The 25638-nt window shown below is 38.4% G+C and overlaps 1 protein-coding gene across 2 annotated transcripts in view; it reads left to right on the forward strand.

Annotated features, from left to right (window-relative positions):
- Positions 1 to 481: 481 nt before the first annotated feature.
- Positions 482 to 25638, forward strand: part of GABRR3 (gamma-aminobutyric acid type A receptor subunit rho3) — a 29132-nt gene continuing 3975 nt past the window's right edge. The window contains exons 1-7 of one of the 2 annotated variants that reach the window (XM_082776016.1): positions 869 to 932; positions 3884 to 3957; positions 8274 to 8386; positions 17791 to 17858; positions 19383 to 19606; positions 22241 to 22323; positions 23143 to 23283. In XM_082776016.1, coding sequence (XP_082632142.1) covers positions 3908 to 3957; positions 8274 to 8386; positions 17791 to 17858; positions 19383 to 19606; positions 22241 to 22323; positions 23143 to 23283 — 679 coding nt within the window. In that variant the 5' untranslated portion in view covers positions 869 to 932; positions 3884 to 3907. Of the gene's footprint in view, positions 933 to 3883; positions 3958 to 8273; positions 8387 to 17790; positions 17859 to 19382; positions 19607 to 22240; positions 22324 to 23142; positions 23284 to 25638 lie in introns of both variants that reach the window. The other variant, XM_082776017.1, reaches the window with a different exon arrangement.

Raw genomic sequence — 25638 nt, forward strand, 5'->3', positions numbered from 1 at the left:
GGGTGGTAGATATTATATGTGCACATGCCTTGTATATTTAGGATAAATTAAATAGCTGCAGAGCTTAGGGAAAAAAAAAAAAAAAAAAGATTGTCAGTATTTCCAAATGTTAATGGGGAGTATTGAAACAAGACTTCATTTGTAGGCTGGACATGTTTCATGATATTACGCTTTCTGCATCTACAGACAAAATGCTTTCTACTGCAGATCACAGAATCAGAAATGATCTTAATGGTTGGGAAGACAATGCAATGTAGCCAGTTAATGAAAGAGCTTGATCTGTACAGAAAATTATTTTGAACAGATACACACATACATAGAAAGAAAGATTAATTTAGAGACCTTTGTCATTAAAGCAGATTTTTGTATGGTTTTCTGTGGGATTTAAGGGGGATTAAATGTTTGACATCACTTTGCCTGCACAGGCTATGTTGAAGAGGTTACTGAGCGAGTGATGGAGAACTCAAATATGCGCCTATGCTGAAAGAGTGGAAGCAATGGATCAGGCTGCAGCCTGGCAAAAAAATTTGCTCTATCTACTACATTTCTAAAAGCAGGGTGCTTCTGGTATGACAGCAGATGCCACAGGAATGTAGAGCTCAAGGAATTTTAATGATTTGCCAAAGTACGAGGGGAACTCAGAGAGGACATCAGAACTGGGATGCCTGTGTCTTCTGTCTTCAGTGATGCCTTGCTTCACATGCATCCTTTGTGTGATATGCTGTTTCTAAACAGTAAAAGCACTAAAAATAAAAAGTCAGCAAGGTGGATTGGCTGATCAGGTGCATTTCGCTTTTGGAAGAGATGGTCCTGGTCATGAAACTTCTGCTCCTCACCTGCCTGTGGCCAACAGCAGTGCTACACAGCTCTCAAAGTCAGCATCACCATCGTCATCATCGGCAACATTTCTCATTCTTAAGAAAACATAACAGGTAAGCAATATATTCTCTCTGTGTTCATCTGATAAACTTGGTGCTGTCTGTCAGCAAGCTTTTGATGCACCCTGTTTGTTCACTGTCTTGTTTTGCCAGTTTCTGAATATATGCTATGCATAATACATGTAGAGGGTGTTCCCAAAACAGAAATGGTAAACTATTAATTGACAGAGCTTTTTCATAATTAGCCATTTCATAATGTGATTTCATGTATGCTTCATGTATACACAGGCATGTACACACTCACACCCCTACACAGCTCTTTTTAATTGTGTGATACCAGACTACTATTGTGATGAACTGAGTATTTTTGTCCTCGCTTCCCTTACAACAAGTAGAAATGCATTCCAGTTTGATGCCAATGCTTGAAAGTGACTTCCATTAACTAAACAGCAGAGTAGCTACACTGTCAAGATGCAGAAGACATTTTTATGGCACTAAATGAGGTGAATTGTACTTTATTTTTAGTGATGACACAATGTGCTCCCGTTCTGGAATATGCCTGTGTTCTTAGACGTTGGAAGGGAAATTGTTCTTAGTCTTTCTAATCAAGTAATTCATTTAAAAGGAATAGTGATACAAAGCTTTTTACATATAAATTTCTTTGCAAAGTGTTTGTGCTTTTTACAACAAATACAATTTCACATCTTCCGTGTGAGGCCTCTGAATGTGTTTCGAGATCAATCTCATAACATGTAAGCAGACCACTGACTACAAGTCATAGTTTAAGTAAAATCTCTCTTTGTTGGGAGGTAGGAAATAGTGTGATAAGTAGCGCTATAAGGAAGGAGAAGTGATGCAATGGTTAAACTTTTCCCTGTCCTTGACACCCTATTAAAATGGGCAGGGGAGCTCATTGTTTGTTCATACTAATCACCTATTGAGGAAAAGTAACATAATTAGACTCCTCTGATGTGGTTAAGCTGTTTTTAAAGTTACATGCTTTGTAGCAGGCATACAGCTGTTTACCTTCTGTATCACTCTTTATGTGATATTCCAGCAGTGACATATCTTTGAGTCCTCACGTGTCTTGTTAAAATCATGGTTAAGCAACAGAAGGCAAGAGAAAATATCCCAGTGACACAATGGAAGTGCCTGGAGATGCTATATAGCTCAGTATTTCTAGGTTTCACCTCAAGGTCATAGGATCAAGTTCAGTCTAAGCCAAAAGCTCATGAAAAGAATGCCTACTCAGCAGACCGTTTCAAACACTGATAGTTTTAGAGTGAATGCTAGTGCATGATTATTTGGAATAATACAACAAAATAAACAGAACTGGAACTAATGTCAAAATAAGGTCTTTACTAGTCTCAGGAAGCAGCTAAGAATCAAAGAGAAACAGAATAAAATAACTCCTTAGTGCTGTAGGGGTAAAGAAGGTCTGTTTTTAGCTGAGCTAATACATTTTTGTTAGTGGTAAAAGGGAAATGCATGCTAATATTTGCATTTATCCTGTTCTGCAATAGCTGGACATTGCTGACCTCTTGCCACAGGATGACGGTAACTATATTAGCACAGTATCCTCTACATTTTCATAGATCTTTACTAATACCTGCAAATGGATCCACAGGCCAGGCCTGAGAGACAGGCTGCAGAAATGTGTTAACAGAACAGAAAACAGGAGGAATGGCAGCACCATGTTCTCAACTAACACTGAATAGGGTAGCAGTTTTCTTTACACAAGGCAAAGCCTTTCATAGCTTCATTTCCTAGACCCTTGTGATTTAAAATTTGGAACTGGGAAGAAGACTGCAGAATCTGAGCCAAAGAAGATCCCAAAGCTCAACAGCTGCAAATCAGCTTTTCTGTGGAAAGGATCCAAATATGTTTAATTTCTCTTTGTTTGATTCTAACCCTGGTTTTATTTCTAAAGGCAGCATTATCCTCCAGTACATTGCAACAGGGTCTGACTTTCCTCTTTTTCTTTCTGGGGAAAAACCTTTCAGCCAGCCCTAGAGTTATTAGGGACACAGCTGACAGATGGCCTTGGTTAAATGGGTGGCCTTTTAGAAAGAATCCCATGTGAAAATGTTACTTAACCTACAAGTTCCACTGGTTTAATAGAGTAACCCAATTCTCCCTCCAAAGCTATTTGTCTGCATTCTCTTGTAAAGAAGATTTTAAAGCATTAACCAAAAGTACATGAGAAAGAGATTATTCTCATGGTCCATTTCCTAAAGTAAAGAACAAAACATTTGACTATCCAAATATTAGGCATTTTGACAGTGCATGTTGCTGATGTTATTGAACTCTTGGAAATGCAGAGAGAGACAGAAAGAGAGAGAGAACTGAAAAAAGAAAAACTTACTTTTTTCTGGATTTCAAAATTTGATAAGTGTGTTAAAAGTTTCAGAGATCACAGTGCTGTATAACTCCAGATACCTTCCCGGGAATGAGATTTCTGTAGTTCTACCTTTTGGTTACCTTTGATTTGATAGTAGTTAGAGTATCTTAGGGACACAGCACTGGAAAGAACCTTGTAGCCATTAAATTTAGGGTCCTTCATGGTATTCTTTCCACAAAACAGTCCTTCAGAGTACCCTTTTCATAAACTCACCTAGTTTCCTTTTGAATGTGATGAGATTTTTTTTCCCTCTACTTCCATACTGCAGTAATAAAGGAAGTGTGGTATTTTGGATACTATATTAGTGTAACAGAAAACAAAGCCACTCCTACCTGTCCTTTCTGAGATGTGAGTTTAAGATTTTTCAAAGCTTTTGACTTTCTCATGAGCAGCACAGAGCATTAAAACAGAACAGCTACAATGGATCTTACCAAATGCCCATGTATGATAGTGCCCTGTTTCCAACAGTGGCTGTAAGCACAAGTCTGGAAGAATAAGGACAGGGTGAATATGAAAGGTATTTTCCACTAATAGTCCCCCATCCTGCAGTCATCATATTTTCCTCAGAAACTTCCTGAGTTTGATGTAATTTCTGCATTTTTAGTGACCTTCTGTGGATTTCTTTTCCATGAACTTGTCTGATTTCTCCCTGAAGCAGAGTAAACTTTCAGTAATCTGGTAAGTTAAAAACAAACAAAACAAAACAAAAACAACAAACAAACAAACAAAAAAACAGATGGCATACTAACCACACTGCTCCCTTGAATGCCACTGGTTATGTAACACCACTGTTGGCATGATGGGGTTAAATGCTTCAGCCAGAAATGATCCAATTTCCCTGAAGCAGACCTTTCACCTTTCACTCCTTGTTACTTATTAAGGTTAGCTAAGAGCAGCTAAGTTTGTCCTTAAAAACCTGCCATGTATTTATCTGTTATTAAAGAATTCTGAATTGGTTCCCTTGGTTTTGTAGGCAGTGACTAGCTGCTGTTTGAGAGCTCTGCCAGACACCAAGGCATTGAGCCATGAGTCCATGTAACAGTATCACAGAATCACAGAATTTCTAGGTTGGAAGAGACCTCAAGATCATTGAGTTCAACCTCTGACCTAACACTAACAGTCCCCACTAAACCATATCCCTAAGCTCTACATCTAAATGTCTTTTAAAGACTTCCAGGGATGGTGACTCCACCACTTCCCTGGGCAGCCTGTTCCAATGTCTAACAGTACTGGGTAGCGAAGCGTCCAAACAGTATCTCACTTGTTTTTCATCTGAAGAGTTAGTGCTTCCATTAATTTCCTATATAAATGCCAGAAGGGGTGTCTTCCCTATGTGATATGAAACACTTCAAATGATTTTTATGATCTCCTTTGGAATTTATAGGCTACAATTTCATTTGCATAATGTAAAATGTTGCCTGGAATACAGCTGTAGAAAGAGCTATTATAACTGGAAGCAGTAGTTTTTTGAGCATGTGCTTCACTGAGGCTGACAAGCCTGTTTCTGCCATTGCCCAGATCAATGCCAATACAAAGCCACCTGTCAGATCTCCATTTATTACTACTACCCCAGACAGGTAAAGAGAGATTTTCTTTCCTCAGATGCATGCAGGCTTTTCCTATCAAACACCAGAGCCTGATGTCTGCCATACAATGAGGGTGCAGAATCAATGCCTACCCTTAGACTCCCAGATTATGGTGCTCTGGCCAAAGCTGCATGATAAAGAGGCCATGGTGCCATTTTAATTATATTAAAATATAATCTAGGTCTTTGCTGTGCTTCTGTGGGACTGAAAAATGTTTCACTGGCAACTGCCACTCCACTATGGTCTTGACTGACCTTGAGAAGCTTTTCTGAGACCTACTCTGGTTAGCTCTGTCTCTTCTGCTTTTTAATGGAATTGGCCCCATGGGAAGAAGCAATCAAGAAAACATCTGCTGATGATTTCACAATGCTGTGGTACTGATCAATAGTTAGATATGGGTCTAGGATTTCTTGGGAGTAAACAAATACATGCATGCAATTCCCTTTGAGTCACCAGTTAAATAACTTTAATGCTGCAGTGAGGACAATTTAATACTCTAACTCTTAGCCAAGGAACAGCATCTGGAGTCCAGATGCTGATGTTAAAGGAATATTTGCTGGAGAACACTTCTTAGCCTTAGGTGGGAGAAGCAGGCAGTGAGGAGAAAAAGAAGTGAAGCAGAAGTGTATTTAAAAAAAAAAAAAAAAAAAAAAAAAAAAGTAGAATTTTTAATGGCATTTTTAAAATTTTTGGTACCTTTACATGTGCAATGTTACCAGTGTCCATGAAATTAATTCCAAGTACCATGAGCACATACTTCCGCATGTAAGCTTTTTTTCCTTTTCAATTAAAAAAAATCTGCCAAAGGAAGGTGTTGAAGAAAAGATGGCACACATTTGTAATGAAAGTACATTCTGTACTGTACTTTCTCTTCTTACTCCTGCAAGATCTTGCCTTGTTATGAACAACTACTTCTGATAGCAGCTAGAAATAATTACAGTTACTCCACCATTTGTATATACAACATCAGGTTGAAGATGCTATTCAACTAAGTGGGCACAAAAGATGATTTTCACATAGGCAACATTTTTGTTTATTTTGTGCTCATACAGGAACACGGAAAGAATATCAAAATCCCATAGCATCTCTTTTCAGAGGCTTATTAAGAAGAAATCTCCTGCCCTGGTTGCTTATATTTTACTTCTTGATATTACTAGGGAACATTTTCCTCAGTAACCTAGTTATTTCCAGTAAGAAGTTATAATAAATGTAGCATAGCTTTAGCTTGCTTCTTCCAGTGAAATAATCAGAGCCTCAGACAGGTATCTTTCTCGGCACATTTGATAACAAATAACCTAGTGCTTCCAAACTGTTTTAGCTGTGCCATGGCTTTCTGAACATAATTCATCATTTCCTCCTATACCAGTTCCCAAGCAGCAGAATTTCCCCGCATGCCTATTGTGGAGTATTGCAGGTGTTTGTTTCTACTGCCTGTGCTGCTCTGACACAGACAGGCTTGATTACAGCTGTTTTAATTCTCTGAAGTGTGAGGTTTCATTTTAGCATCCACATAATTTTGTTCCAAGGGAACTGAAGTCTTTCTTTGAAATGCTTGATGGATGTTTGCCCAGATAATTTGGTTCAGGCAACGCTGCTGGAGACATTCAAGAATACGCAGGTAGGTGAACTTGGTCAAGCCTAATGGTTCTGAATAGCCAAACAGCTGGTGACACTGCAGCATCCCTGTGACACAGCATTGTAATTCCTTGACCTTCATTAATTAAAAAGGGGGAGAGGGAGCCCAAGTAAATACAGCTGCTCCTTATCCTAAGGTATCTCATACCTCCTCCTACTCAGTGCTTGGCTACAGGGCAAATCTTTAGAACAAATTGTGATCATTCAGTCTAAAGCAACAATTACAGTCACTGGCTGCAAAGTCTCAGTGAATCACAGAGGGCATGAAAAAAATGATCTCTAGGGAGATTCCCTTGCCTGTGGCAAAGTAGCTGTGTTTAAGACATTCCTACAGATATCTGTCTAACCAATTTTTGTGTAGCATGAGTGAAAGGAGTCTCAAAACCTCCCCAGGCAATCTGTTCACTGTTCTCACCAGGAGGTACCACATCTCCCCTGTTGCCATTACCCATCCTGTCTGGGAGTGGATGTGGAACAAAAGGCCCTGTAAAAGCTCATTATGTGTTCAGAAGATTGTGATATGTTCCCTCAGTCTTCTTTCTCCAAATTAAACAGCACTGGTTCCTTGGGATCCTCCCACACCTTTTATAAAATGGAAGCTGAAAACTAGACTCAATGCTCCAGCTGAGGTTTGGCTAGTTCTGCTATTACTTGGAGCCAGCCACTTAGAGCAGGTCATACAAGGAGTGGAGACTGAAGGAAGCATCAGAGCAGAAGCAAGATAACAGATTCTTTGAAAAGTCTGTGTCTCTCAGCTGCCAGATCTTGTCTGTGTTATAACCCAAATACTTCAGGATAAGACCACCCTGCTGTCTGTGGCGTACTTTCTGTGTACAGGAAAAATAAAAAAGGAGGCCACACTGTGTTGGGCAGCTGCAGTTCATTTTAGATGCAGGCCCAGCACATAAATGTCCTTTTCAGGTAGTAAAATTCCTCATGGAATTTGGGATGTGGTGCAGTATGTTCTGCAAAGGGAAGAGAGTTAACAGCAGTCATTAAGAAGAAAAACAGAATTCATGGCATCCTACTAAGAGCATCCAAACAGAAAGATTAATCTGTGTTTCCTCTGTGCTACCCAGAAACTTGGTCATGTGTGACATGAGAAAAAAACACAGAGACAGGACATCTATGATGCAAAGAAATACTGCGTGTCTGAGCAGCAAACAACGGGTGAGCTAATGAGCAACAAACAAATGGGAAATTACAAGTTAGCATGTAACTTGGCCACAACTGATGGATGTTTGTGAGGATCTCAAACACCAAGTTCCTGGATCTAGGACTGTCAGTTTCAGAGTTCCTCAGAAAAAATATTGATTCATTTGAGGTCTTAGGGAAAGAAGAAAAAGATTTATGATAAAAAGTGTAATTGTCTTTGTAATATGGATAATGTATAAAGTGGTTTAAAAATACGGATTCATGGTGTTATTTCCAAGTCTGTGTTGAAAGAAGTTATGTGAACAATACCTTTTTTTTTTTTTTTTTTTTCATTTGGCCATAATTTCTCATATAATGATAGAAAAAGTCTCTGAGGGGATTTCTTATATGTAAAAGGTGTTCCTCGTGAACCTGGGTGCCCTCATACCTGATTTATCCACCTTTTCCAATATGTATCTCCCCAACTTTATTAACACAGTTGTTTCCCTTATTACTGTAGATTCAACTGTCCAGGATTTTTGAGTCCCTGCTTCATTTAGCCTTCTGTCAGGCAGGAATAAAAATGAAGTTTCTTACTTTTTTTTTTTTTTTTTTTTTTTTTTTTTTTTTTTAACATAGCAAACGAGAAATTAAAATGAGGAAACTTGACAGCACCAAAGTACAGCCACTTAAATCTGAGCAGCTTCTTCGCATAGAGGACCATGACTTTGCACTGAGACCTGGATTTGGAGGTAAGCAGCAGGTGCCAGTGCTGTGCTGGTTAGCTCTTCATTCTCTATCTGAAAGTTACTTAAACTCTGTCCGGCAATGTCATTTAAAATTGAATGACAGCTTTAATTGCAGCTCACCTCTTTCGTACTCCAGAAACCAAAGAAAAAACTAGAAATAATTGAAGGTGAGGCACTTTTTTTGTATTTAGCATATCAATAGGAGAAACCATTCAAACTGTCTCCTGCTCAGAACTAATTAAAAAAAGCAATATTATTAGAATACTATTCTTTGAGCACAGTGATTAAGGTATCCCTGGAAACTGCATAGTCTAGTAGCAATTAGCAAATGACTTAGTCATCAGATTTGTTTTGAGAGATTGAAATGACCTATGAATTCCTAAATCTGTTTGCTCTGTACAAAATTTAATAGCTAACCACAGGCCTTCAGTTTATTACCATGTAGTTTCTGTGTTGTTGGGCACTATGATGATTATTTCTTCATTTAACTAAATTGCATGTGGATAACATCCCAATCAATGGGATGTTCCCAGTTTAGATTTGATTTTGGCTCTCCTTCATAGAAAGTAAAATTAGAAAGCTGCCCTACTCTTAAGCTTTGACTGTGTCTTTGCATCACCAGTTCAGCGTTCATGATTCATAGAAATAGACCCACCTGCCCTGGATTATGAAGCCAAAATAAAATATATGAGGAGCAATTATCAGCTGTGTGAAAAGGCATAAATCTAGGAGGCTAGATGAAGCCTGTGGAGCTGTTCTCATTGACACCAGGTGCTGGGCCTTGGCAAGCATGCCAGGAGGGAGAAACCTGAAGTAAGAAAAGCCTCTCTGGATGCACTGGTTGAATGTGAAAGAATTTCTCATTACTCTAGAAATGTTGGCTTGTCAGGGAGCAAAAATCTTTCCTGACTTTTAACAGTAGTTGAGTTATGTCTGTATCTTGGCAGCAAAAGTTAGGATTGCATTTTGCCTAAAACCTGTCTAACCTAATATCTGTCACTCTGGACATCTTCCTGTTATTACCTGCTTTGTCACACAAGGAATTTAAACTTTTGACAGTATCATCTCAGAAAGGAAGCAGCATTTCCATGAAAGAAGCAACAGTTCAGGATGTACTTTATCACTGGATCATCACAGAAAGCAATACTTCTGATGCACATAAAAGCAGCTTTCAGAATATACCCTGTGATCTGGCAGCTGTAATTTTCCACAGGCAGTGAGGATTTTTCTGCACCCAGAAAATCTGTACCAGGCTTTTTCCCCTTGTCCTTTTATTTTCAGATGACTAGTCATAGAGCCCTTTCAATTCCCATTGAAGCCAGCTGTGGTTTTTCCACTGACTTCATTGCACGGGCCTCCTAATAATCACATTGCCATGGGTACGATTTCAGCTGCACTCCCGTCTTCCAGAAATAGCTTTCAGCAGAACTGTGCATCAGCTTTGCTGCTCTTGTATTATCCACGTGCTGTAGTGGCATAGGTGGCACTTTTAAAAGTCATGTCCAGTAGTTCACACACATTCACGTTTTCAGGACTCTCTTAATAAATGGAATATTTATGTGTCAATCTCTTTAAGACTATAACATGGATCCATTAACATTTTTACAGCACACAATGAAAAGTCTTGGGGAAATGAGTATTGATCCTAATTTTACACTGCATTATTCCTGTCTTACCATTGATTTCAATAATGTTACAGCAGTAAAGAATGGCTTGTTTTTCAGAAGAGACAGGTTAATAAGGCATGACAGAGAGTTATCACGCAAATGTAACCTCATCAAAGGACAAAACCATCTGAAACACGAATCTGAATAACATATACAGAATTATTGTCTGACAGCAGAGTACGTGTTTGTCTAAAAGACACTACGAGTAAGTGTGCAATAGAAGGAAGCAGCTACAGAAGATGAAATTAGAGATATACCTGCTGCCCAGGCACTGACTGGAAGGAGTCACATATACCCTTCTCACAAGGTGGGCACTGCTACCAGCAAGGCTCACAGCATGTTCAGTACAGCTTATGCCCTGGGGCTGGCGCAGCTAGGGAACAAGGACTTTGCTTACTTTCCCCTTCTTCACACTGTACCCACAGCCATAGCATGGCTCTGAACTGCATTAAGACTTACAATACTGTGGCTTTATGTATTTAAACAGATGAGGTTTGGGGTTTGTTTTTATCAAACATAAAATAGCATCTCAGTACTGTGATTCTTTGAGGGCTTGGATCTGCAACATATCACAGTGCATGATTTATTTAGCTCAGCACAATGCATGATTTTATGATACTGATGGGAGAAAAGAAAGAAAACAAAACAGGTCAAAAGAGCTGAGTGAAAAACAAGTATTTTAAAATTATTCTTTACCTTTCAAAGAGGGACAATTTTTTTCCCTCCTCTATATCTCATTGGGATTTCCTTGGTGTGTCATTGAGCTGTAATGACAGATTTTGTTAATTTCTACTGTGCCCCTTTCCCTGAGAAGGTCAATCATCCTTTGCACCAGTTTGAGGAAAGAAGCAGCTGGAAAATCTATGCTGTTTTTAACCTGCTGGAGATTCCTCAGTTCAGGGAACTCATAAATCTAAATCTGGCTTGTTAATTTCATTTAGCCCCACACATGCAAAGTGAATGAGGAAGATAATAGGACCCAGAGATTTTAGTATTTATAATTAAATAAAAAGGAAAGACAGAGAAAACACATGCTGAATTTGGTTTGTAAACTGAGCAAACATCTGCACAGGAAAAGATTTGGGGGAAATGAATGTAGAGCTGTTGAACACTGATGCTTCTGGCTGCAGTGTCACTGGAAATAATTGTGACCTTGCTCACATGGCTGATTGCATTCTCCTGAAAATATATCATTGCTTTTTGGAGATGAAAGGTTATTTTTTGACCAAATGGCCACAGTTCTGCTTTTATTTATTTGAGTGTAATTTGTCTTTGTTCTGTTGATTGCAATGACATTCCAGCTGCACAAGCATAAGTTGACTCTCTGCTGATTTTAAAATTTAGTCCTGACATTGTCTGTTTATTAACAGATTAGAGATCTAAGTCTGAGAAGCATACTGTGTCAGCATGAAGCAAAATCAGCAAGCTGCTAGCAAGCTGTTTCTACATTTTTACTATAGAAATGCTCCTATGTCTGCAGCTCATTACACAGTGAGGCTGAGTGAAGCAAACCTATTCAGTACATACAAATATTATTTAAGATAAAAAAATGAAAACTTATGTTGTTACACTGCATTTACTCCCTAAGCCAGGCTCCCGGGTTGTTTGTTTTGTCATGGTCCTCTTCTGTTTGAAAGTCGCTGGTAGATGGACCCAAGCAGACTGACCTCCTGCAGGCCAAGGAGAAGAAAGAGCACTAAAGTTTCCTGTAGATGAGCATAGTGAAGGCTTGAGAAATTCCACCAGCAATGGTATAGTACTGGTCATCAGTTGTGGTAAGGACTGTTTGTATAAGTCCTACCAAAGGAAACAAATAACTGTCAGTAGACTCAAAGTCAGATCTTTTCATGACTTACATGTATCTTTGTATGGCTATGGCCTAAAGTACCTCAGCTGATTTTTCAGTAGCCTGGTGAACTGATAATCTGTGAGAAGATAGCTCAAGTCTGGACTGGAGAAAAAACAAGAAATTAAATTATGTTGACAACACAACTCAGAATGATCGTCTCCATATTTTAAACTCAGTGAGAAAAGATGAGCACAGGCCAGTATCAGACATTGTGCTGAGATTTCTAACAGCTCACATCTGAGGAGCACCATGCAGGCTGTCTTGACAGCCAAAACCTTATGCATTGAGGGAGGTGTTAGCGTGAGTCACACTTAGAAACCTTTTAAAATGACTTTATTTTCTACTATATTTATGCATCTATTTCTCTATATAGTGTTATTTTCCTAACATTCTTATTTCAGTGTATTAGCAGAAGTCATTTTGAGCTCTTGGTTTCCTGAGTTCTGTCTCCATGAGCTAAAAATCAGCATTGTCATTTTAAAAATCATCATTCCTTTACTCCTCTGTCCTTTGGTTTTCCTAAAACTCTTTCACAAGCTCTCTGAACTATTTTGCAATCTAGAGATTATAGAACCACATATTAACTGTCACTACGTAAAAGTAGTTCTCTCTATGTGTATATATACATATACGAATATACATGTATATATTGCAGTATAACAGCTTTATTTTTCTTTTCCATTGTATCTTAATGACCTGTCAGGCCCTATGCTACTGGTGGGTGAGTTAAAGAAATTTTAGAATTGGATATTTCTGCTTTGTCAACCTGTAAAAGGTTGTACATATTAGAAAGATGGAAAATGATTTAGTACAATTTAGCTGATCAAACCATAGCAGTCTTTCTAGAGAATTTTCATCCCAATCTACAGTTAAGCATAGTCTTTATTCCAGATTGTCAGAGGATCAGAGATCACAGTAACTCCTCCCCATTTCTTGACAGTTCAGAAACATCTCACTGTTGTGGAGGAGAGTGACTGACAAAAGTGGAATAACTTTCTCCCATGGAAGGAATAGCTGGGGTCCAAAACAGGATGGAAATATTTTGGTAATTTGCTCTGATAGGCAACTTCTCCTGGATGTGTTTTTGTACATTGCTAGTTCTTCTATTCCAAGAACTGGCTATGGCTGATACCAGTCCCCCTTCATTTCCCATGTAAATAAGAAAGAAACAAAACAGTAACAAGAAGAAAATACTATAGCCAGTACTGCTCCTGTTTTACTCATTGCCAGGGGAAAGTAAATACATCCACGCAGCTTAACTTACCTGCGGCTTGTTTGCATTTCTGTCTCTTTGGTTCTCTTCCTCTACAAGCCCACAAGCCTTTTTTAGAAAAAAGCATTTGTATAGATCTTAATCCTCCCCCAGTCTCTCTCTGTCTTACTGGCAGCCTTCTGTAGACCTAGCTTTTTTCTCAGCATAGCCTGTTATGAAGCTAACTGTGAAAAATCGGTGACTGATCTTTCTAAATTCAATGTCTGTCTTAGGAAATTGCAGGTGCAATCAGCGGTGTGTTTAAAGGTTTGACTGCTACTACAAACAAACAAACAAACAACAATGTATGTAATTTATTAAGCCAGTTATTATTACTGTAGAAATTGGTCCTAGAATGCTAGTTTTTTTTTTAATGTAATAGCCCTTTTAAAAAGGATATTATAGACTTTGTCTTTCTTGCTATTTATTAAAAAATTCCATGCTCATCAAGGAATTCTTTTGCTATGTTTAAACCTTTAAAATAAAAGAGAATAGCAATGGCTTGTGTGAAGATAAACCCCTCTGAAAACAATTCTATTTTTTCTCCTGAGGAGTAATTATCTTGAAAATCTGTGGAACCTCCATTGTGAAAATCACTAATCCCTCTAAAATAATGATTTGTAGCAGTGCTCCAGCAGCAACTGAAGCTGCTCAATTTAATAACAAAATCCTCTCTGCCATCTCCAGTTTTGTCGAGCTGGGAAATAAAAAACACAGCTTTTCTCTGGTTACTTTTTTTCAAAGTGAATTTGATGTCATTGCCTGATGGTCAGCCAGAGATTGAAAATCTCAGTACATTAAAGAGAAAGCTGTGGCACAGACATAGGAGTAGAAAAATGACTCATTTTCTGGCCGTTTTAGGATGCTTATTGAAATGCTCTTTCTTAAAAAAAACATCCAATCTTAGTATAATAAGCCCAAGGGATAGACAATTTTCAGTTTTCAGCAACCTGTTCACAATAGATCATTATTACTGTTTCTAGTGGAATTGTTTTTTTTTAAATCCCAGAAAGAAATGTTCCAAGAAAACTACAAAGCTAAGAAGACCTGGACCAGAGTATGGCCAATAAGTTTTTTTCAGGGGTGGCAGTCTTAGTGGCAGAAATATAAAAATGCTTCAGGTTGGAAAAATGAACAGTACTCTGAAGAGAACAGGACTGCATATATATATAATGTTTAGTGGCTTTATCATCTGAAGTAGGGGCAGAATGGGATGAAAATATTTGTAGCTGCTATGACCTGTCAATATAAGGTCAGAGCTGGGTTCAGGGGACATTGTTTAATAATTGTCTGTGGTGAATGCTAAACTCAACAGTGTTTTCTCCTTAATCGGTATGAGTACACTCTTTGGCTATTTCTCATACAGAGAACAGGAATCTCTTTCTAAGGATTATGTTTTACAGTTCTAACATTTCTACCTCATCAGGAACAAATTTCATTGCAACTGTTACCTATTTATTTAATTCACTCTAGAAACACCCACTGTAATTCTCCCGGCCATAGCTTTTGATCTCTTTTATGTTTTTCACTGTCCTCACTGATTTGGTTTTATAACAGTTCCCAGCTTAGTGCAAGCTGTCCTTTCCAAGAGTGAAGTACCTCTGTGTATTTATGTGTAACGGGCACTTAAGCTTGTGCACGTGTAACCAACACAATCATCTGTACTTAAGCTGTGACTGGTTTCTAGTTCTAAGACCAATTTCTTTATATCTGCCCAGATAAGGTGAATTATTGACTGAAATTGTGTCCACATTTGAGTAGTGATTGTTTGGGCCAGGAAATTGTCTACAGTTTTTGCAAAGCCCAAGGAAGTGTTAGGACTACCACACTTTGAAGATCTGTCATGCAGAAAAATACTTTTCCTTGCTACACATGGTATGTGTTTACTTAGAAAGCCAGTCATCCTGTTTTGTGGTATGATTTGTGGGTTGCTCCCTGCCTGCTTGAAGAACGCTGAAGGAAGACAGTTAACTTTATTTGCTTTAGACTTGTACCTGACTCAGAAACTGGTAAAAGCCATTTTTTTTTTTTTTTTTAATGTGGAGAGTAGCTCCCCTCTCCTCCCCCTTCATCCATGTAATTCTACTCAAATAGGACTAAACCCACTGACAGAAACATTCCAGTCATACATATCAACCTCAAATTTTAGTAATAAATGTTAAGATCAAATGTATGCTCAGATATGAGCACTTCCAGTATGTCCTACCACTTGCAGCTGCCACAGTGCCAGGGTAAGAGTTTGGAGAAACTTACGATATCAAGAAGTTGAAGCTTATTGGTGAGTAATCTTAGATAACATGCAGTTCCTCTGCCAGTCAGTCCCTCCAAACTTCCCTGGGAAACAACTGGCATTTCTAAGGCCCAAGCTACCACATCCAAATTAGAACTCCAGAAAGTACCTGTTACACTGAACGGAGTTTAAAGGGACCCAAGAGCAATGAGGCCATATTTCATGCTGTTGGCATACTAGTGAGCTTTAGTAGTGACTATGCTCCTAGGCTGGAGCACTGTACTTCTACAGCCAGCCTGCTCCCTGACATACCCCAGCTGGCTCACAGCCAACTCAGGTATTAGCTCTGCAACGTGAGCTTTTCCTCTTTCACCATGCAAATGAGGAGCTTGATAAACAACACCTTATCTTTCTGCAGTGTTCGCATTCACATGATGCGCAAACACCACTTGTGAATGATGTTCACATTATGTATAAATCCCGCTATGACTTCCACTTAGACTAAACCTGTCTTTAGCTTGCACCATAGTTTAGATCTCAGTGGAATACTGAAAGGATGAGCGCTCCAACTACAAGCTGGCATTTTTGTAGCCATACTCAATACAAGTCAGTATTTAGCATAAGTAAACTATTAATGTAGTGTGGTTGGGACTGCATGGACAAAATAGAGATGAGAACTGGTCAAACCTGGTTTAGGAGAGGCATAAAATATTTTTACCAGTTTGTGTGAAGGAGCCTGGTTGGATATATATGTTGATACTCTTGTGCATCAGCCTCTCAGGTAGATGTGTCCTGCTGCCTTTAGTCTCCAAAAGAAGCAGTATTTTCCCAAGTGCTCTCTAGAGTTTTACTAACACACTAATTGACTGAATTTTGTTTTGAGCTTTGATCCTCTGGCTGATGGACTGAGCCACACATTCCTCTCAGTGGCAGAGATGATTTCTGAGCCATGCAGCACAGCTCTTGTGAGTGCAGAGACATGCTTTTGTATCCCCTGCTAACTCTGGTCATGGTTTACCTTGTTTTCCTGTGCACATCCTCATCTGTTCTATGTAGGGTCAAAACCTCCATTAAAACATACAAGTCAAATCTAGAGATTACAGAGCCAGATTTTAAAATACCTTTAAAATAGTTCAAGATCTCCGGTGGTAAGAACTGGAGGCAGCTGTGTAATCCTCGAGGGCTGCTATTTTAAGGATAATTCCAAAAAGAGACACAGTATTGTGGCTGGTTGTCAGGAGACTGATATTTCTGGACTATTTTACTCTAATGTAAGGAAAGTGCAAGAAAGAGAGAAAGATGAGTTAAAGAATGCTATCTCCTGCTGTTCAGAATTCTTTGTACCCACATTTTGTATTGCATTATTTTAAAAGTTTACCCTTAAAGTATTTTAAATGCCTATTTTTTACAAATGTAATTGGAATTCCAAGTACAATAAGTAAATGGATTTAAAAAAAAAGTATAATAATTCAAAATGGAGAATATTCTTCAGTGTGTGTGTGTATGCACAAATCTCTGTCCTCTCTGTCTTCCATAAGGAAACACTTAGTCAATTACTTAAGTGGAATGACTTGCTTGCTGAAAATTACACAGGTACATAAGCAGTATAAACCTAGGTTTTTAATTCTAAATATTTTGTACTGAGGAGACTAGAAATAATTTTATATTTTGCTGTAATTCTAAATGATTTTAATCACTTTATTACAAAAATGCAAATACGGTTTTATGATACGTTCATTCAGAGCAAATTGTGTCAGAAACTTACAGCCTTTTTCAGTGGCATGAAATAGTGGGGTAGTATTTTAAAAAAATCCACCAAGTACTGTTTGATGTGTATTGTACTTGAAAATAAATTCTTATTTATTATATTTATAAATTATTATACAATGCACACACAACACTCCATCATGGCACATACTTAGTGTGCGTACATTTTTTCCCTTATAAGGTAGTGAGCAAGAAATCCATTTTCACAAACTTGTATGCTAAAATTTAAATAGTTAAGCAACTGAATATAATTAGGAGGCATAATATTTTTTAATAAGAGTTGGGAGTCATAAGTAAGCTTTGCAGTCACTGAGGTAGGTGGTATATTTACTCAGCTTCTCCCAATGACAGTTCTAAATAGTACACCAAGCAGTTAATTGGCTTTGGTACTGCAGAGAAGCTGCCACTACTACCTAAAGTGCAATGCCACCAACAACTAGTCTGGCAGAAATCACTTAAGATTTGTATTTATTTCTACAACTCTTCAGCACTGGATTTTACTGTGTTGCCATGGGCTTTCTCATTCAGTGTACTATGGTGGACAGACCATAGCAAATGATGGTATGGAGTATACTCTGCAGCAGTCTTCCCTTTAAAAATTTGGAATTATGTTCATCACGCTTTCATTCTGTTACTTTGAAGGGTCGCCAATACCTGTGGGCATTGATGTGCAGGTAGAAAGCATTGACAGCATATCTGAAGTTGACATGGTAAGTTGGTTAGTAAAACTAAAATAAAGAATTTCAGCCAAAACTCAAGGTCCCAGAAACATCCAGATGGATGATATAGAACAATACAGTTAAAGGAAGCAAACGCTTAGCACAGCCTTGCCTTAAAGCATGCAAGTCACCCTCATTTAAATTAGTGTTATGTACGAGCACACATTGAATTTCTCCCCGAGCCAGAGGAACAGAACAGAGTGGAGAGCACTCTAATATGAAAATTTCAACCATTCAGTAAGTCTCGTGGGCTTCCATGTAAGCTCTTAGTGCTCTGCACTTTTGAAGATGAGGCTTAATGTCTTTTAGACCTGTCTCAGGTCTGAATATTCCTCATCATTTCTGACATGATGGAGCTATGGTCATAACAAATGGAAATATAAAAATCAGCTCCAGGAATGGTCTTAGGAAGGAGACACCCTCACTACAATCAAGGACATGTAGCAGTGGAATGCAGGCTGCTCATTTCTTAGCCAAAATTGTCACTAATAGTGCAACTCAGACGTTGGTGACAAGTTGCTCAGTCCTAGAATAGCAGGGCACATTAACTTGGCAAAGAGATCTCATTTGTGGTATCTTTTCACACCAAGTGCAGCTGTAGCCATGAGCGTTGAGCATGCTATGGGCTTGCAGGGGTACTGTACGAACCCCTGCACTGCTGTGCAAACCTACCCAAATCAGTGGGTTTCATGCAGGCATAAAATCAGATTAAATAAGAAAGCTTATTTATCTTCCCAGTATTATTTTCAGAAGTAATTTTTTTACCAAGATGAGGAATGCAAAAGCTAGATAGGTGAGCCCAGAGCAGATAGTCTGTGCAGAAGCTCACACTGGATTTCCAGATTCCTCTCCATCTCTTTCCACAACTATATTTGTTATATGTCATGTTATATAGCCATGTTATTCTATGTAAGATGATATCTTTAACAATATTTCATATTTAAAAGATTGCAATTCTTGTAAAATTGTTTACTCTTATGAAATTCACCATAGTGTTTCTATAATAATCATTTCATTCAAAAAATTTACTAATCTGAAACCACTGACTAGCCTTTGTACAAAATGTACAGATGAATGGATTTTACAAACTGACCTGAAGGAACTATAAAGGAATTGTAAAGGGACTATAGTCTGTTGTGGCAATAACTTGTGAAAATTTCCACAGGAAAACCCTCTCCATTCACCTTAGGTTGGTTGTAGAGTTTCTTTTTCACTTTGTTAATGATCTAATCCAGTAGACCACTGAGCTCTGTAAGAGTTTTATCTAAGTATAAATGACATATGAATGAACCCCAGACTCAGACACCAGGGGCCAGGCAAACACCAGGTATCTCAGAGGTAGCTCCAATATAAATTTAATCTCACTGAGTGGCATTTGATTCCTCTCATGGAGGATCCTCCACATGATGCTTATAGCAGAAACTGATCCTTTACATGGGTTGATTACTTTGTACTGTTTTCTATTGTGCATGGATAAAACATGTATTGTCTTCTTTTATTTTTAATTAAACAAAGGACTTCACAATGACTTTGTATCTCAGACATTACTGGAAGGATGAGAGACTTTCATTTCGTAGTACCAAAAACAAAAGCATGACTTTTGATGGAAGACTGATAAAAAAGATCTGGGTACCTGATGTATTTTTTGTACACTCCAAAAGATCTTTCATCCATGATACAACTGTGGAAAATGTCATGCTCCGAGTATACCCTGATGGCAATGTACTCTTCAGTCTACGGTAAGAACAATACCATTTTTATAAGAAAATACATGATGCAATTGTGGAGCAATAATCTGTATAATGAAAAACTACTGGAAATACTTGCAGTTAGGATTCTGATGCTGAACTGGCATTAATATTCTGGTGTCAGATACTGGGAACAACTGACAAATGGAAATTTGCAGTGTACCAGTGGGAAAATAAATTTAGGATCGATAACATAAAGATAACATCTGTCATTCACATATTGTTCCCCATCACAGGATGATGGCATTTTTTCCATCTGTTGTGAATACCACTGAAGTTTTTCAAGTGTTAGTTCATTGACAGTGGTTTTAGCAATATTGGAGTAGTTTTACTGTTGAGTGCAGTAAAGCCCAAAATTATTAGCACAGAACATTTTTTCCCCTGAGTCTTTTAAAATTATCTCGGCTATTTTCACCCTGGGATACCTGTAAACATTGCACTGATATAAATCAGAGCTGCAGGTAGGCACAGAGAGCTGCAGATCATCAGTGCTGATGCCAGCAGTGTTCAACAGGCACACTGTGTGACTACAAAGAACTGGAAAGCAAAACAGCTTTCCATAAGTGGAATAGCAATGCCATTAAACATGCCTTCCTTCTACCTACACAATATTGCTTTTCTTTATCAAGCAGATTTGGATGATGCAGCAGAAACGGTTTTAATGGAAGAATTTTCCCCCTTGGGCAGAGGCCCTGGAGCCTGTGCTTTGCTGGAATCACCACTCTCCACTTTGTTACTAATTAGCCCTGTGCACAGATGTGATATTTCATCTAATCTGGAGAGCTGGAAGATTTATGCAAGCGCCTGAGTTTTTGGTCATGTAATAATTGTTCTAACAAGTAAATTAATTCATCTACTCTCTCATACGGCATGCAGAAACCCTCACAGCAACTGCTGTACACCACGTTGAAATAGTGTTAGGCTTTTATTTTCAAGAATCACACTGACCAGCAAGAAACCATGAGGTAAACTATGCATTTTATTGTTATATTCACTTCTGTGCTTCATGAGAGAAAAGGATCAGAGGAAATGCACCAAGGCTTACAGCAGTAGCTCTCAATGTGAGGGGAGATGGGAGCCCCTGCCCTGCGTCCTTCATACCATCTGCAAGCTGGTGCCCTACTTTTACCTCTTGCCCTCTTCTCTCTGCTTCCAGAGTTACCTTTCCCTAGCCCTTCATTACTTGTTGGTGGGTACTGGGTGACTCCTCCTTGCTCTGACAGGTGAGCCTGCATGCAGTCTCACCTTCCTATGCCAGTGAAGAGCAAAACCCCAAAGTTTCTGCTAAACCTCTGGATTTTGACGTGTGCATAAACATGAAGAGCAGGTCCTCTTCTCATCCTTCCTTTCTCTGTCACGTCTTAACAAGCTGAGGCAGGGAAGGGGGTGACCTAAGGGCTGGTGAACCAAGGTTTTGAAATGATTAAGGTCATACAGCCTGAGTGCAGTTAATCTATATGTTCCTAAAGAATCGGATGCTCATTAAACCCTCTTTTTGTATTGCCAGATTTACGTGCAGTGGGTAGATTATATTCCAAATCCTTATGTGCAAGAAATCTGAATATTCCACAGTTTTTCTTCAGTAACCAGCATCCAGGACTTTAATGAAGCAAAATTGAATAAAAATCCAGATTTGGTGCTAAAATAGTCAATTTTTTTCCACATTTTCTTGCTGTTCCCCGATCCTGTAGTCAGTATTTAAAAGATAGAAATGACATCCATAGTTAGAGGTCTTATGCATCTTTTCAAAGATGTATCAGTCTTACCATCTCATTTCAACCCTGTAAAATCTTACATTTGTAAAAGCTTAGTTACTATGTGATTACTGATCACAAGTTTCCAAAGATCACTTCTATATCCAGCATATTCAATATCAATAAAATCCATGTAGGATTCAGTTTGGGGAAAAATTAAATACCAAAGTAAAACATCAAATGATATACAAGCTCTGACAAGAAAGGAAAAAATGGAAGTTTTTACTATATTTAAATTGCTGCTTATAGCCTTTCTGTTTGTTTGTTTATTGTGTTATTTGGTTAAAATGCTAGGGGTCATTTGTCTTCTAAATATTAGTGAAAAAGCAAGTGAAATTCATTGTCTAGGTTTCCTTAAGCTTTTTAGGGTATTAGGCATTTGTATGTTGTTGAAGAGGAGAATAGGCTTTCAGACATTGCAGCTTATCTTTTTATGCAATTAAATATTATAACCATGCTAACAGGGAAAATAGCACTTGGAATAATATTTACTCTAATCTTTAATATTACCTACTTCAGTCTATGAGAAACTAGTCAAGAAATGTGAACTTCTCTTGTTAATTTTGGCAAGTGTAACCATTCAAAGCAAAATGTGTGAAAGGCTAATCAAGGATCAGGCCAGTAAAGAGTTTATAATGTATAGTGTAATGTATTTAATAAGAAAGACTATGTTTAAAAATGTGTTCTCTCACTGGGTTAGTTTTCTATCACTACCTTGAGGCAATTTTAGAAGTGTCCATAACAGCAGAAAAAGTCATTCATTAGGATTCTAACCAGCAGGTTGGTCAGGGATTTCAATCAGGTGGCTGCACAGCCCAGAGAAAGTGTGAAATTTTTCATTTACTTTCTGGTTTTCTGTTCCTTCCTGCAGAATAACAGTTTCTGCTATGTGTTTCATGGATTTCAGTAGGTTTCCTCTGGACACTCAGAACTGTTCGTTAGAACTGGAAAGCTGTAAGTTTAATTCATGACTGCTCCTCACATGTGCATTATTACCAGCACTTCATCTTCTTCATAATACCTTTTTCACCTGTGTTGCTGTGTGACCTGAAATCTTTGACCTGTACATATTAAACTGCTTTGTATCCAGTTTGGGATATTTCTGTAGCTCAGTGCACTTTGGGAAGACAGAAAAACAACCATGTGCCCCACTTTGTTTTGACTGAGTTGATATTCCAAGGTCTCAATTCAAAATCTTTTCCTTTTCAAAAATCATGCTTTGTCTGAGGAAAAATGCAAGTTAAAAGTAAAATAAAATGTCAAGATTTGACCTCATAGAAAAATGAAAAGGAATGCTTGTGTTACTGTGAAATGTCTGTTTTCTCAGCCCTGACTCTGTGGTCTGTAGTAAAGGTAATTGTGTCTTGCAGAGAACTTTGATACCTCAGAATTTATTTTGTTTGGATTAAGAGCAAAACTGGGATGCTGGCTGGTTGTTCAGACTCCACAAAAGGGAACAGACTGCCAGTGCTTGGGCAGTCTGCTCAGCACAGCAGCTCCCAAGCTGTACCCCTGTGTGCCTTGGGACCCTGAGCATGCCTGTGCTCCCCCTCTGTCAGGTACATGGCTGACATGTAACAAGATTCCACCTGAAAAAAGGTGCAATGTGTTTTTTGCAATTTTTCTATGTCAACTAACTGGCAAATTGATATTAAAAAAAAAAAAAAAGGTTTCTTTGGGGTTTTCCAAATTGTTTTGAGTGTTCTTCTATTGCTAAAGAAACAGAAGCTTTATTCCAGCAGAGAAAGTGATTTAGTTTTTACTTTCTCCCAGATGCATATAATGAAGATGATCTGATGCTATACTGGAAACATGGAAATCAGTCCTTGAGCACAGATGAACACATCTCCCTCTCCCAGTTTTTCATTGAAGAATTCAGTGCTTCCAGTGGACTCGCATTTTACAGCAGTACTGGTATAGTAAGCCCCTGTCATTAGAAGAGAAACATGGGACGCAGCCATGCAGACTTTCACCTTCAAATTAATTGCTAATAAATTAGCAATGGCAGACCTCTGAGAGGTCTGTCAATTGCACTGATCTGTTAGCCTCAGGCCTAAGTTCTCTTTACATTACCAGTGTAACACCTGCTCTGTATTAGAAGAGGCTCTGATAATACTTGCAACCTGACAAAAAGAACCTTAAAGAAATGCAGAACAACTAAATATATGCTGTTGTGAGCTCTCAAAATTGTGGGCCTTTTCCGAAAGTCTCTGGAGTATTGGGTTTACAGGAATATTTGGGTCCTGGTTATATAGAAAAAATATTGAAAATACCAACTGTAAAGGGTCAAGTACTAGAAAGCAAACAAAAGGAATCCCCAATATATTTTACTGTCTAAAATCTAATTTCTTGGAGCTGGAAAGTGTCATTAAAAATCTACTGACTTTAAAATTCTTCATGAGAGTGTTTATAACCTATTAAGGTCTAATTCATGGTTTGTTTAATGTTCCATGTTTATACATAAAGTTGCAGAAAAAAAATTATAAATAATCCTTGTATGTCAGTGCTACATTGTTTACATGCAGATATCTGTGCCAGACAGGTTTTTATGCCTCACTATACATCTTGAACTACACCTTTTGGCAAATTGCACAAGGCCCTAGAAGTTTATTATAGGTTTGATTTCATGCAAAAGTGGCTTTTATTTTCTCTTTAGTTGTACATGCAATTACAAACTTTGCATTATGTCTCTATGTAAGTAGTCTAAACATACTTTTCTTAACCAGATCAAATAGAATGCTTGCTACTGTACTTTCTGCTTTGAGACAGTTCATTTCAATGGGAATATTCCCCTTTTATATACAGGCAGATTAATGAAATAGAAATGATTCCATATAATGGGGTGAAATGCATAACAATTTAAAACAACCAACCAACCAACCAACCAACCTTGAAGACATATAGAAAAACTGCAAATAGAATTATTTACTTTATTTTAGATACAGAATATCTTTGTTTTCTTCAAAAAAAGAGTAAGAGGGATTCAAGTTTGCAGGGCTCTTACTTTAATGGCTGATATTTAATGCAGAAATTCCAGTTTAAATGGTACTGCAGCCTAAGCAGTGAGGAATTCACAGCTTGATCAGTTCCTTCAGCCTTATCTCTTGCCTGTGTCTGAGCTAAGAACAGAGCTCCAGCTTTCAAGGGCCACTGTCATGTGAGAAGAGAAAGTTACCTTGCTATCGTAACACTGCCTTGCAGAGATCTACGTCAAATTTGTCCTTGTTGCAAGAAGGAGACTGGGATGGTTTCCACCAAATTGCTATCAGTGTGTGAAACTGCATTCTGGGGACTCAGGTGGCTTCTTTACCTTTCTTGCTATTCTCATCAAAAAACACTAATGCAAGCAAATATGGCCTTGTGCACAGCACTGCAACCTCATACAACCTCTGTACCTTTGCAGCACCTTCGCAGCACCTTTGATTTTGCAAAAAAGTAACTGCTTAGCAGTAACATGCAGATGTTTTGAAAACACGCTAACTCAGCAGGGTAAAGATGGAAAAGTAGGCTTTTTTAAGTCACTGGTGATCACTGGGAGGTACCTCGGAATAAATGCAGGTGCCTTATCTGTTAACTAGATCACTGATGTTTGTAGGCATACACTTTCCTTTGGCTTTGAGGTTTTGTGTCAGACAGGAGTTTACACGTTCTCCTCTTCTTTTGTTTTGTTTTCTTGTTGGAAGAAAGTGGTTACATGTAACATCTCCTACCCACTAGAAGAAAGGAACAGTGGGGAACTATTGGCATAATTTTAGTGGCGGCCATCTCCTCCTGAAGAGTCTGGACAAAAATGCTGCTCACAGAGCAGACTTCTGCATTTTAGGTTGTGCATAGCCTTTCTTGTGAATCTCAGTGAACTACACATGCATAGCATTTAGGATTTTGGAGTTCCCTGGCCTCCAAAGGAGCAACAATGTCACTGTCAACAATCATTCTAAAGACAAAACCCTACTGCATGGCTGAAACCACTTATAGCATCTTTAATATTAAACGGGGTCACTGCTGAGACAGTCCTTTTTATAAAGTGTCTCTTTGTGATGGCAGGACTGTTCAGACACAGGCTTATTTCCATCTGCAGTTGTATAGAAAAGGCAGATTCTGCACAGACTGCTGCTTTGCCTTCTTTGTACCTCACTGTAAACTGTTTTCCTTGCACAAGGTGTAGCACATGTGCTTTGCTGCACATCCAGAGCCTGCCCCAAAAGTCACTAGATGGCACCCTTACCTCTAAAGTCAAAGCTGGGCAGGGAAGATGGTCTGACCATAGGA

The sequence above is a fragment of the Aythya marila genome (genome assembly GCF_965140915.1).
Source record: "Aythya marila genome assembly, chromosome: 1".
Classification (NCBI taxonomy): domain Eukaryota; kingdom Metazoa; phylum Chordata; class Aves; order Anseriformes; family Anatidae; genus Aythya; species Aythya marila.